Source organism: Malaya genurostris, chromosome 2 (assembly GCF_030247185.1).
Source record: "Malaya genurostris strain Urasoe2022 chromosome 2, Malgen_1.1, whole genome shotgun sequence".
NCBI lineage: Eukaryota > Metazoa > Arthropoda > Insecta > Diptera > Culicidae > Malaya > Malaya genurostris.
The window spans coordinates 252,603,557-252,618,272 of NC_080571.1; the positions used below are offsets into that span (position 1 = coordinate 252,603,557).

General features: G+C 36.3%; 1 protein-coding gene across 1 annotated transcript; it reads right to left on the bottom strand.

Moving 5' to 3' along the window:
* Nucleotides 1–2,079: 2,079 nt before the first annotated feature.
* On the bottom strand, nucleotides 2,080–14,486 carry LOC131429184 (uncharacterized). Its single transcript, XM_058593234.1, has 6 exons — nucleotides 14,246–14,486; nucleotides 13,766–14,169; nucleotides 9,807–10,050; nucleotides 3,425–3,670; nucleotides 2,643–3,064; nucleotides 2,080–2,584 (listed from the first exon to the last, which is right to left on the bottom strand). Exons 1-6 carry the CDS (start codon nucleotides 14,453–14,455, stop codon nucleotides 2,347–2,349), a joined length of 1,764 nt encoding a protein of 587 aa, XP_058449217.1. The 5' UTR covers nucleotides 14,456–14,486; the 3' UTR covers nucleotides 2,080–2,346.
* Nucleotides 14,487–14,716: the final 230 nt, after the last annotated feature.

Here is a 14,716-nt window from a genome sequence, read left to right on the forward strand (position 1 = left end):
TGAGTCACCTAAAACAGGATCATTTCTTTATATTGTCGTATGTGTGTGGTCGCGGTCATCAACTCTGGGGGATCCTGTCTACAACTAGTGGTCGGCAGTGGTGAATTATCTAGGTGACATTGGTACGTATCGATGGAGACCGCATCCATCTGTACATGTAGGACCGCAGAAGTAGCCCTCGATTAGCGATGGTGGGTAATTTTGTAGCAGAGAAATAAAAAAGACGGGTGGGTAAAGTTCAGAGATGCCAGGTGAAAATTTCAAATATCTTCAGACAGGGTTGGAAAAGTCTGTAAATCCGAAAAAAAATCTGCAGTACGCTAAACTGATTTGACGAGCAAAAAAAAAAATTACTATCGGTAAATGATCGACATCATGAGAATCAGGACAATTTCAAGATTAACATTGTTTTGAATGAGAGATCTGTATCCAAACCAATTATTTTTGACTTTGATCGGCTAGAACCAGTCGACAGTAGAAAAAATTCCTACAGGATAAAAAAAGTTGAGCTGTTTGGGAATAAAACTGAATGGAAACCAGTAGAGAACTGATTATGAAGTGCTCAGCCATTCCGGTTACTTGACCGGTTATTCTACGCTTAGAATTTAGATCCCCTATTACGAAAAAATGGATTTGTTTACTCATCAACACATTGGAATGCTAAATATGCTACAGCAATGAAAACAGATTCCTTTGAAGGTTTCTGTTTCGACTTCTAAAATTTCTATAACTTTAGTATTGGTAGATAGCCACGTTCAATGTTTGATTTTAAATTCATTATAATATTGTTAGCAGAATACCACTCAATTTGAGACGGAGTTGTATTGATTTGAATTTTTTTTTCGGAACATTACTCAGACCTACTCAGACCCTACCAGCTTGGAGCGAAATCCATCTTCAGTTCAACAACGCCATCGCACGGCATCAAATTCAACATATCATGTCAATTGTATATGGGCGCAGTGCTGCTCTTTTGGCGCGCACGTATTTGACATTTCTTTCTTTTATTTGTATGTACAAGAAGCGATGCGGACTCGCCTGGTGCTTCCAGTGCTGCTCGCAAAAAAGGATGTTGCCAATGATTTGTTTGGGAAATGTGAGAGCTGGATATCTTGTTAATATGATGTTTTTGCATTACTACTCGTTCATCCATTTTGTTCACTTTTGCTAGAGTAAAGTTGGCCTATGGCAAAATGTACCCCCACGAGAGCGCTTACGTTAGTGTTTTGTTAAAAGCGAAAAATATGGAAATTTGATTATAACTGTATTTTTATGAGCAAATTATAAAAACATAGTGAGCGTAAATGTAAAGGATATCGTTAGCTACCACAGCTGTAAATCGCTTACCAATTCATGACATTTTTCACAAAATTGTCGGCAAACACAAATTTGAATCCTTTCCACAATCCCCACGTCCAGTCTTTGTGTATAAATTTTGACCGAGAAGTTGTTTAAAGAACGATTCAGCCGGTCCATCGCCTTGTGTCAGTGTCACTCTATAACAGACAGGAGAATTTTGTTATCGTTCCGGACCGTAGTGGACCGTTTGAAAAGATCGCGGCGAACAGTCGAGTAGGTGGCAGTTTTGAACTCATTGTTTCTAAAGTATAAAAAATTTGAAATTTACATAGGATTAAAAAAAAAATGTTCGAGTCCGTATATCTGTTATTCGTGCTTTTAGTCAGCTATTAATACTAGCACATGTTACACCAATTAAAGAAGATTACTTGGTGGATGTACCTGTGGTTTGTTGGCTAACAAATACTTTATAAAAAAATGGTGCCTTAGAAAACCCGGACGTGGCAACAGAATACTGTTCACGCATTCCGGGGTTAGTCTTTTTTTTGCTCAGGGCACATAGCCGTTTTTAATTTTGTTAATGTTGCGCCTTCGACTTACCAGTGCGTAACAGTGTATGTTGAACTGTTATGTCATCTAGCAGTTTAACATAATCCGTTAAGCAGATAGACTCCAAGATTGAGTAAATTTTGAGAAGGACTGATTTTCCAGATAGATTAAAGGTAAGGATAGAAACTGTTGTGGTTGCCTTGAAAAAGACTGATTAAGATAAGCAATGAATAATCATTAAAACAAGCTTTATTTTGTGCGTATCTAGAACAGTAAAGATAAATGGTTCATTCTCGACTTTCTAGCCTATTACAAGTTTCAACGAGTGCATTACATTTCCATTTATTTTAGACTACTATATTGAAGTCATTAAAGTATGTTTGAGTCAATCTATCACATTTAACTTTAATTATAACGTCCAACGATTATAATTCCCTACTTTTTAACTGTAAACTATTAACATGATGATTGAGCGAGTTGATTATTTTCACCGATCTTTCAAAAATTTTTGTTGTTCTCCCGTTTGATCACTATCCAATGAGCTTCAAATGCTTTACGGAACCCTAATGCCTCGAATAACTTTTGAGATTTGAAATTGTCACTCACTACAAACGCATACGAATCATCTCCCAAGTCTGCCAGGTGCCGCGCCATTTCGGAAACAATCACACGTCCATAGCCTTTGCGAAGATACGCTTTATTCGTCTGCAAATCAGCAATAGCTCCCAGTTGATCACTAAAATGTTAAATAATACAATTGATTTGTTTTCAACAAGAGAATGTTTAAATATTACCGTAAACACCAAGCTATCAAATTTCCTGCATCATCGAAGAGTCCCACACTTTCGTTTCGTGAAATAAGTCGTTGTAGAAGACTGTATCCTGCTGGTTGAGTAAAGTACTTTTTCAGAGGCCATTGTTCGTAGATGTAGTTCAAATGTTTAACTGAAATTCGATCAAATTGTAACCCACTAGGATACTGAACTGGTATGGTGATTGCTTTTTCCTTAGGCATGTGGTAGAAATTACAGCCACAGTCTTCCACTACGATTATGTTTCTCGCAGAGATAGCTTTATCCCAGGCAATGCGATGTTGCTCCAAGAACTCCGTACTAAGTTCGGAGTATGATTCCCATGGTACTAGACGCAGGGCATCCACTAAGGATTGATAGTTATTTTCTACATCAAACGAGTAGAAAAATATTTCAAAGTCATCCTAAAAGTAAGTGGCATATAGTTGTACAGCTCTGTACATTTGAGAAATTTTTAGAACTATGCAGGAAACATACAAAATTTTGAAGACATGTCTCCTCGCCGCATTGACAAAAAATGAGTTTTGAAGTAGTATTAATTTGGCGAGCTCCAATTCATAACTAACCATATTTTTGTCTATAATACTTGCTTAAAGGTTTCTAATATAAGTTACGCATAGATTGAGATTGATTTGAGCAATCGAAGTTGTCATGAACATTCAGATTGATCAAAAAACCGATAAAATCAAGTCGAAAGTCTGACGAATTCATAACATTGTCTGCTAACTAACAAAATGCAACTGTTATGTCACAGCAAAACTTACAAATAACAGGAATGTAGCATTTTCCTTCCACTTTCCATTTAACGAGAAGAATTTCGCACTCTGCTGATCACTATGCCCAGACAGGTTCCACTGAATGTAATTACTCACGATACCGTATGCCAATACATGTTCTGGCCAATTCTTTCGGTACAGGTTGCGCAATTCTATCCAATCTTCCGAGGGAATTTCGACGAGAAAATTTTCCATAGTTGATATTGCTTTCACTATAACTGCACTACTGAATAGTTACCAACTAAACTCGCAAGTGTCCATATCTTGAGTTAAATAAATACCTGTTTACTAGTATTGAAACGTCTCGTCATATAAACAGTAAGTTTGCGTACAGATTAGATGAGCAAATGAATGGAGATTTCGCAAATCTAGCATTATTTTAAACTAGTGCATAACTATCTACTGACTTGGCATCGTTCAGAAATTATACAATATATTTTTTGGCGCTGATCGAGAAACGATATCTCTACTTAACCTATTATTGAATGGCATTAATAAGACAAGATGCCAAACAAATGTATCTACAACATTATTGGATACATTATATTCTATTTTGTCAGCAATGCGCATACTGCATAATGTATACGAGTGAAGTGCTATGCATTCTATATGCAAGTGTGATATTTTTATTCAGTTTCCACGAAATTATCAGCAAACGGTCTCGGTGCGGTGGTAGTATTGCAATGTTATGAAGAACATGTGCAATTGATAATACAAAATTATTAAAAGTCATGATCGATTATGTTTTTCTTTCGTTATTATTTTCCAACATCTTGGCCTGTCTTCATGTTTGAAAACATTAACGTGCCTATCGTATATTTAAATGAAATTGTGTAAAAAGTTTGTTCATTATAGAGGTTTTAATTTTATGGTCATTCGTCTATCGAGTCAGAAATAGATGTAAAGTCATGTAAGTGTGACTAAATATTAAATCACTCCGACCTAAATAGTGCACACCTGTTACATCGAGTGACCTTCTGAGATATTTTTCATCATACCCAGAGTGGTTTATAAGGCAGAGCGTCACGGATTCACGGATTGGAGAAGGTTTGCAGGTTTAAGTACCTTCTCCAGGGACGCCGAGAGAAAATTTGGGCCCGGGAGAATTGCAATATTACGAGCCCCTAAACATGAGAATTAAAAAACATTGGGAGCAAGGAAATATCATCGAATCAAGAGATTTTTATGATGTATTTATAATTTATAATAATAGCTAAATTTGGTTCGGTTTTTGATTTTTTTTTTGTTCTGATGTAAAACCAATTTTGAATCTTCGAATTTCCGGGCCCCGTGAAAAAGTACGGGCCCGGGGGGATACCTTCCATTCCACCTTCCCTCTCCATGGCCTTGACCGTTTCTAATATACACTTTTTCGCAAGTTGTCATTTTTTCGGATCTATCTATCATAATTTTTAGATTTGTCTTTTGTTGGATACTGAAAAAAGTGATATGAAGTTTATGACGAGTTGGGTCGTCAAATGGTGAGATAACTAAGTCCTCACAAGTTCCTATCTCATGCCTCCCCGAGCGTCTATGATGACATTTGGTCAATAGAACGTCGACTGGGTGCTATCATCTTCTGCGTTAGTAACAGAATAAGAAGGTGCGAAATGGCTGGTAGGTTGAAGCCCACCCTAAAATGCAATATTTATCACAGTATATTGCAACATGTGGTTCTCTTGTTTGTTGCATTATTTGTTATTTATATATTGAATTGAATTATATTACATTGTATTATATATTGTTGTTATTGTTATTATTATCATTATTATTATTTTTAAAAAAGAGATATTATATTTTCTGCAGAACTGAGATGAAAGAAGAGCATAACTTACACTGCGACATCAACTGTTATATATTCTATTGTATATTGTTAGAATATATTGTATTATATTGTATTATATGTATTATGTATGTAATGTTTATATTATATTATATTTTATTATATTATATTATATTATATTATATTATATTATATTATATTATATTATATTATATTATATTATATTATATAATTTTATATTATGTTATATCACAGAGAACAGATATCCAGCAGACATTCATGCATGCAAAGTCGTGTGCAACGGTGATTTTTAACGGATTTTCACTTGTATGATTTACACAGCTTTTTAAAAAGGTTGTACTAGCTTGGATATCTGTTCTCTGTAGTTATATTATATTGTATCATGTTATATTGAATAATATTATGTTATATTATATTTTTTTCTATTTAAAGGTAGTTTTTTTCAGGCCTATTTGCGTACAAGCTTTACGTAGCCGAATTAGCCGATTTTTAAATAAAGAATTTTTGAAGTGGATCTCGTTGTCACTCTTTTTCTAGGAGGAGAAGAGTTTCCATTTCCCTCCTGCGAGGGTTGAGGGGCACTTTGTTCGTGGCTCGTCTCGTCATCAATTGCCGCATCGGTGGTTTTGTTGTTGATTTCCGTCTTCTTTTCGTTTTCCTTGTTGTTCGCCGTCTTGAGCTCGTTGCTAGTTGCTGTAGATGCGCCTTGTTGTACATTGGTTGCAGTTGCTGGTTGGTTTGATGGTGAAACAGAAGTACTGCGCTCACTAGTTATCGTTGTTGAACGGTTGACCTTGTCTTTGATTGAAGATGTTCTTTTCGAAATTTCAGTGCAAGGTTTACCGTAGTGTGCAGGTTGTTCACAAAACTGACATGTAACCAGCTGATTGTCATAGGTAATCAGCGTTTTACACGGATGTGTTCCACCTTGACCACAAATGATGTAAGATGGAATTGCCTTACGTAGTTGCATACATATCACTCGCACGCCGGGATGCCAGGGAAAAAACCGCCATACTTCCCTTCCGATGGAACTGCGACATATTCTCCCTAAAGAACTTATCACTGGCCTGCGAGGGAAGGTCATGCACGCGTACTCCTATGGCATTGTCCACCATGTGCACAGGGATTTTGTATTTAATGTTGTCACAGTCAACGCTGTGCACCTCGTTGTTAACCGAAGCGAATGCAATTGCATCGCTTTCACGTTTAAACATAATGTACACACAGCTAGACGCCTTGTTGAATTGAATCTCACTTACATTATTAGCGTCTAGATGTATTCGTTCTTTAAGTAAGATTTCAATTTCATTTGCTGCTGGTCTAACTTTGCAACGCTTGAAATCTATACAAATTGAATTTGGTCTTGTAGGACAAGTTTCAGGCTTTGTTAAATCGTATTTGACCATTCCGTACGCTCTATTGTTCACTGCCCTGTATTGTCTTTGTTTCTGTTGTTTCGACTGTGTCGGGTGAGATGCGAGCACGAACTGATGTTATATTATATTACATTTTGTTATATTGTATTGTATTATAATAAATTATGTTACATTGTATTGTATGATATTATATTATATTATATTATATTATATTATATTATAATATATTATATTATATTATATTATATTATATTATATTATATTATATTATATTATATTATATTATATTATATTATATTATATTATATTATATTATATTATATTATATTATATTATATTATATTATATTATATTATATTATATTGTATTATGCTCAATTATATCGACAACGAGAGGGGCAGGGAGTGCACCAGGGTATCTTACAAGTGAATGACTGGATGATGGAGTGGATTGCCAACCTGGGTCATGTGGGGGAAGCTTTGTGTTTCTCCCTGAAGATCTGAAATGAGTTATACGCACCATTCTAACAAACAAACCATCAGGCGGGTTTAAGCTGGTACAGCGAAATTCTTTATTATATGGCTGGATTTTCTTGCTGAAAGGCGCCGGGTCCTCAAACCCCATTTTGGCCTTCTTAACAGCAGTTATTTGAAAGCTTTCTGATAATAAAATTCGGATCTACTGTAAGTCTACCCGCATACACTGATAATGCCTTGAACTGACGGTGACTTCACACATACATACATACAGTTGACCTCATAAGGAACAAAATCTAATTTAAATGAAAATACATTAGGATCAGTAATTTAAATTTGCAAATTATTGATGAAATTCAGAATTGGAAGTGAGTTACTATTGTATCGATTTTAATTGGTTCTTATCGGCAAACATCAACTGGGAGAAGCGAAAAATATGAAATGAATTAAAAGTTTGTTTGGTGCCGGACTAGATTTGGATTCTTTTCAATATTTTTATTTTAAAATTGGCCCAATAACACTTCTGTAGGTTTTGTCTATTATATCCATTTCAATTGAATCAATTAAATGGTTTCATGAGACAGTCTTGATCAATTTTGGAAAACAAAGTATGCAGAGTAGCTTATTGTGACAGAGTCTACAAGTTTAGGCACTCTATTCGAAAAAGCAAAGTCTTGGCATTACATTCCTTTGGTGGAATTTGGCCTTTCTGTTTCAACAGACTTCGCAGCCGATTCTTAGTGTACAGAATCATTGCATGGCTAGTACTATGGATCCTACTGACACTAAGAATCCTTCCAGGTCGGAGCTCGAACATACGACAACTGGCTTGTAAGACCAGCGTCCTATGCGTTGAACCACCAACCCGGGACACTCTATTCGAAAATCACTTAAAAATGAGTGACACGTAACTCAATTTCATAGAAAATTTGAGTTTCCCTTCATCTACTCATTTTTGAGGGAGGGAGTAAAGTAGAATTTTGGTTTTAGAATCAGTCATACTGGATTTTTCACTTAGCTTAGAACCAAAAAATCTTATCGAAATCATCAATGATGGATTGAATCAAATACGGGTCTTAATTTTGATATATTCTTTTTCGTAATGAGAAAGCACCGAACACAACGCAGTTATTTTCCCTCAATCGTTCAAAAACTGGGTAAATATTGAGTTAACGTATGATTAAATACAAGAGATCTCCTTGTTGGAGTAAATTTCACTCCAACTGATACTCAAATTCATCAGTTTATGAGTTTGAGTAATCGATAATCAAATCACGAGTTAAAGGTTCAATGTTCAATGAACGTGTAAGAGTGAACTGCTTTCCAATAAAGTTTAACGAGTTTTTAAGCTATTCACTTATCCGATCTTTGCATTCAGTCGTTCGATTGTATTACTGGTCAAAAGAATTTCGTTCGGTTTTACATCACCATGTGTAAGAATTCGCATAAAAAATTGACAATTGCATGGAAAGCTTGTAATTCCGGAACAGGAAGTCGCATTGGGATAAATTCAATAGCGTTCTATGAGATCGTTAGGGCTTCCAAATTAAAACTGAGTTTATGAAACCCGATCCAGCCCTTTTTCTGATTCTGGAACAGAAAGTCGTATCGTTAAATATATCAAAAATTGTTAAATTGTTGGAGTCTTTACTTTCAATCGACATGTAACTTGAGGGTCCAAAGTGTACAGTGTAAGTTCGTCGTATTTGCATTGCGGGACAAACCATTTTGTACCAGTTTGATGCAAACCATTCAATCAGTCAAGAAGCTATACGAATTTGTAGGAAAACCCGCCACCAGTTCAAAACTTAGACAAATCGCTCAAGTTTAATCCAATGTAGTAATTCAATGTAGTGATACAATAACTAATTTTTTTAGGTGATGAAAACATTTCAAAAACTTTTTTGTATTTGGTATCTTTGTCTATATATGACGTGAAACCTCATAGGAAAGTACAGAGTTTTAACTACTGTTTAACGAAACAAAAGATAACTAATATCAGCTTATGTATTAACAACAATCTTTATACTTTATTATCGAGCTCAGCTGTAAATTTTCACATCACAATCACTCATCTTATCGACCATTTCCGTTCATGGTGACTCATTAACTTCTAATAGATAACATGATTTGGCCTCTATAAAAGATGTGTCCAGAAACCTACCATCACAACCAATCAACATTCGAGAAGAGTAGTTTCCTTTCGTTCAGCAAGCTACTAAAATGCAGAAATCATTCGTTGTCAGTGTTTTTCTTGCGGTTGCCATATTCGGAGTTATCCATGCATCCGATTTGATTCTGGGAACTATCAATTCAGGTGACAGAGTATTGCATTCCCAAGGATATACAGCTCCAGGTGTTGTGAATCAAACAACGAGTCGGTTAGTTGTTTACACCGGTCAAGTGAACATCACAGCGATTCGAGCATACGACCGATCGGTTAACAGAACTGGCGTTTCTGCCTTACAAAGCGGAGGCCTTGGTCGATTGAACGCAACGATTCTTGTGGGAGGCTACCGGACCGGAATAGGGTACGATTACCTGGTTGAAATTTATGGACGATAATATGTGGTGTTATAAATTCAAATAGTAATATGACAAACAAATAAAAACAATAGTAAGGGTAGTGATATAATAAAGATAACTACTTGAAGCTAACAATTTTGACTATTTTATGACTACAAACAGTAATCCACAAAGCTAAATATTTACTCGTCAATCCACTGAAAGGGTTCCGTTGGATAAGTCCGCAACCAATAGGCGAAGTCTGTATGCCGAAAACCTATTTTCTCAAACATTCTTTTGGATGGTATGTTACCACTACCAACCAGTGCGAAACAATCCTGCTCCATTGCTGCTAGTTTGTTGGCCATGGCCACTGTGACAATTGACCCGTAACCTTTCTTCAAGTGCCTTTCATCCACTTGAAGTGCCCCAAGTGGTCCTGCTTGTAGTCTGAAAATTTGATGAAAATTACTAAACTTACAGGCAATCATTTATTCTGATATCATTTCACAGAAGATCGTGATATTGATTTTCGCTGACTATCATTTGTATGGAAGTATATAGTAGAAATAATGACTGATAGATGGTAGTATAATTACCAAGAACACAAACGACCTAAGTTATGATTTGAATTGTCAATGTCAATGTTATTTCTCACTAATATACAGTTCTGCGGATAATTTTTATTACTTTGAATAAACGCTGAACTTCGATGATAAGATTAATGCACTGCTTCACTGTTTTCCATGAGCCTGTCATATGAACAGCTGAATGCTAAAATCAGATAAAATCAATTTAGTTTGGGAAACCCAGATAAGAAAACTAAGCGCAAAAACCTGATTCGGACTTTGTAATGCAAAAATTGTTTACAAAACATCCGAAATCCGACAAAAAACTGGATAGAAACTTAACCGGTCCTTGTAAAACAAAACGGAAAATAACATTTAATGTTATTATCCGTTTTTTGCATCCAATTTTTTTTTAGACGGCCGCCACTGCGGTTGAGGCATGGTTTGCTTATTTGTTACGCACAGTCTGATCCATGCTGCATTCCACAGCGACAGTCGACAGCTAGCTTCGAAGGTAAAAACCGGATAAAAACATTTGATTTGCAAGAATCCGTTAAGTTGTTATCAGGTTTTTGCATTCAAAGTTTTCTAGCCCGGTTCTTGCAAAAAAAGATGTTTTTATACGATTTTTGTATTACAAAATCCGTGATCGTTTTTTGCACTCAATGTTCTTCTTGTAGAGGGTATTCTAATGTCGTTTTCGCTTGATGCCAAACCTAACCCAGTTTTCACTCTAACTGCTGTCAAACCGTTTTTTTAAGCTAGTTTCGAGCCTAGTTTCAACGTTGTTGAACTGAAAATCGAGTCAGTTTCGAACCTGGTTTTTATATCAGATTTGCTTAAATCGCCGTTGCTAAGTGCGAAACCAACACAGTTTCGTGAAAAGTGTTTGTTTGAGGGAACTACCCTGGGTCAGTTTCAGTTTTCTCAAGCGAAAACGGCATAAACTAAGTTGCACTTTTCCGATTGTTGCTTTCAGTTAAAGTTTATATAAAGTTCCTCCTTTACTACTCAACATTGGAATCGTCCCAGCAGCGTAGCGCCGATCATCGGTCCTTCACATGACTTCAAAAATTTATACCGTCGAGTAAACAGACTACGAATCTTTGGTCCTTATGGTAGACTGCTTTCAGGAATTTGATTTACACGGAACAGCATCAGTATCACAGCTATAATTTCAACATAACACTTTAAAAAATGGATGGTATGAATCGGATACGAAGATCTCCTGTATGTTCAACCGTAGCAACAAATTGTGTTGTAGTAATTAGGAACATTTTTTGTTGCAAACTAGTTCAAACTAAGTTGTCGCAACATTATTTGAAAATTTTGAAGTTCATCACCTGTCTCTTCCAGATAATGATTGCATTGCATCTGTATCCGCTTTTCAAAATCTTGTTACGCAAATACTCGTGGTTGAAACAGAAATTAACCAGCTGAAAAATTTCCTAAGTCTTGAAAAAATAAGTTTATTGAAAACTTACAACAAGTTTCTCAATCAAAAAATGGTCACTCCTGACTGGAGGTAAAACGAACAATAGGTTATGGTTTCCGTAAAAATAGAGAGTCAAAATGCTGCCTTGTCAATTACTAGCATCTGTATTTTCAGATATAAAATCAGATATAGATGGAAAATGGATTGGTTTGCTTTCGTCCCACTGGAAACACTCGTATTATCAAATTGGAACGACTTAGGCTGCATGCATTCGACACATTTAATGAGTCTTGAGGAGTTCTTGAATTGAAAGATCACTTTCGGGAGCTGCTAATACGGTGTGAGAATCTGAATCCATTGATTATTTATAACTTCTGAACGCTTGTCAAGCTGGAATTCCAAACAAGATTCATGACAGTATATTGAAACCGCATATCACAAGAAAACCCAATCGGTGTCAGTATCCTAAATGTCTCTGACTCAACCTTATATTTCGACACGTCTATGCAGTATGAAGTACGTAGAATCCAGGATCACCTACGCATGTTGGAACGTATAAAAATATTTTCAAGTTAGTTCAGACATGTTGACTCAGAGAACATGTTCTATACGGATGGATCACGAAGTGATGAGGCTACTGGCTTTTGTATATTCAACAACAATGTTTCGACTCACTTCAACCTTGAAGAACCTTTATCTGTTCATATAGCGTGAGTGTCAACGAAATATTTTCTCCGAGCCATTATTTCATTCTCACATATAGTCTGAGCACAATTGAAGTTATTCGTTCGAATAGGTTTGATAGAAATGACCCGTTTTTCCTGAGCAAGCTACAACAGTATCTGAACCATTCAGTGAATAATTATTATTAAATCTCAATATTCGGGGACCAAACACTTTGCTCTATTCCAGGCAATGAAAAAGCGCACAATTTTCCCAGTGTGGTACTCTTGATGATGAAATTTATGAACGACCCTTCAACGGCCTTTAACTGATTCTGCAGCGCGTCTCACAAAAGAACTTTTGTCAGCTGGTAAGCTGCTTGAAGTACAGATGTTATGACTAGATAATTACAGTGAACTAATCCTAATCGCCAAGAGCATGGTTCAGGAGAATAAGATGTGAGCAGGAATTTTAATCCGTGGGATGTCTAGATTCATGTTCAATAATTACACGTAAGACGCACGTCTTCACCGTGTTGGTCTTGCTTAGAGTAATCATTATTTTTGTGGTGAATGCTATCGCAATTTTGTTCAAGTCGTTTGGACATGTGTCGAGTATCGGGATGTTAGACTTCAACTGTTGAACACTTTGCGTGCCCTAGGAAGCCTATCCAATGTCTCAGCTAGCGATATTTTTGCTTGCTGTGACCTTCATTACATAAAGACAACTGGAGTTGCAATTTTTCATCAGATCAGCCAATATTTCGAAAATAGAACTTCCAATACTGAGATGTTGCGAAACAAACAAACCTAGAAGAATGTGTTAGATCATCAATAGAATATTTGTACAAATAAAATGCTTTTATGTAATTAACAGCAGCTTATTGTTCGATTAAAACTGGCACCAAGATTTTTCTATCATATTCTGTTTTCCTTGAATACTGTATACTAAAATAAAATATATGTTATTCAAGAAAAAGTTTGATGAAATATACACTACGAAATGCAAATTTTAAATGAGCTTTATAGTTTGATAATGGAATCAATAAGAAAATTTAATTATTATTAGAATATGTAACATATATGCTTCGGTAAAGTAACACATTCATGTTGTCCGTGGAAATGAATGTATTTATGAAAAAAAAACACGATTTAAAACAAATTACCAATCCAAAAAAAAAGGTGTTGTGCACATTTACTTTTGTATATATGCAAGCAAAATATGCGTCAATGGTGATATGAAAACTAAATGAGAATGTGTTTAAAAAAAACGACTGATAATTGAAGCTAAAAGTGGTCAATGAAGATTACTATGTTACAATCTTACATTTCGTTTATCACATTCAGCACTCACTCTTAAAACATCCCCTTCAATAACATCAATCAATCTGCTATTCTTGAATTGTTCAGCTTTGTTTACTTGTTTTCGGTATCATAATTCCTTGATAACGTTCAACTCAACGAAAATCAATCGACCATTTCTCAGTTGATAAAAATACCTGAAACACCACGCTAACAGTTCATCTCTAGAGTTGTATAAACCAACACTAGGGTTCCAAGCAGCTAATCTCTTCAGAAGAAATAAAGAGCCCACGTGTTTGTTGGGCCAAACTGCATCCGCTTTAGCAGCGTCATCCTCCGTCAGACTAGCCAATCGAAAATTTTCTGGCACATCGTTTTTTAGCTTGGCTGCTTCTTCCTTGGGCATATAGTAGAGATAAGTGCAGCTGTCGTACTCCTTCCGAAGACCTTTGGCTTCCACCACATTAATCACTGCGTTCCGATGCCGTGCGAGGAATGCACTCACTTTGAACCCACGGCTCCAATCGAGCAAGTGCATCGCACGCTCCAGTACGTCACTGCTGCTGGGAGCAAGAGTGTACAGAAACAACTGATAGCGATCCTGCAATTGCAATGCATCGATTTCACCAGCATCAAGTATTAGCATTAGACACAGTTGCGCTCTATTTCACACTTACCACTATCACGTAAGTTCCATCCGTCCGCCAGTTGTTGTTGAGGCTGTAGAAAATAAGATTCTTGATGTGGGGGTCCTTCTGGTGCCACTGAATGAAATTATCCACTGTGTGATAAGCCACTTGATTTGAGGGCCAATTATCACGATATAAATCACGTAGTTGAGGCCAATCTTGTGGCTGTATCACCGTCAGCAAATCGATGTTGCTCATCGTATCATGTTAACTATCGAACTGACTGCCGATGAACCTGGTGCCCACCACGGAGAGAGATATAGTACACTCTTCGGGTGAGCAATTGAGGATGTAGAGCGGATAAACAGAGCCATTACCATCATTACATCACGCAAGCATGTTTGGTGGACGGGTGAGAGCGAATAGAGTAAAGAATACCGACAAAGAAACTATATACAAACGGCATTCACTCAGCCAATGATTCAGCAATCAAACGTTAGAAACGAGACGGGCCCATGA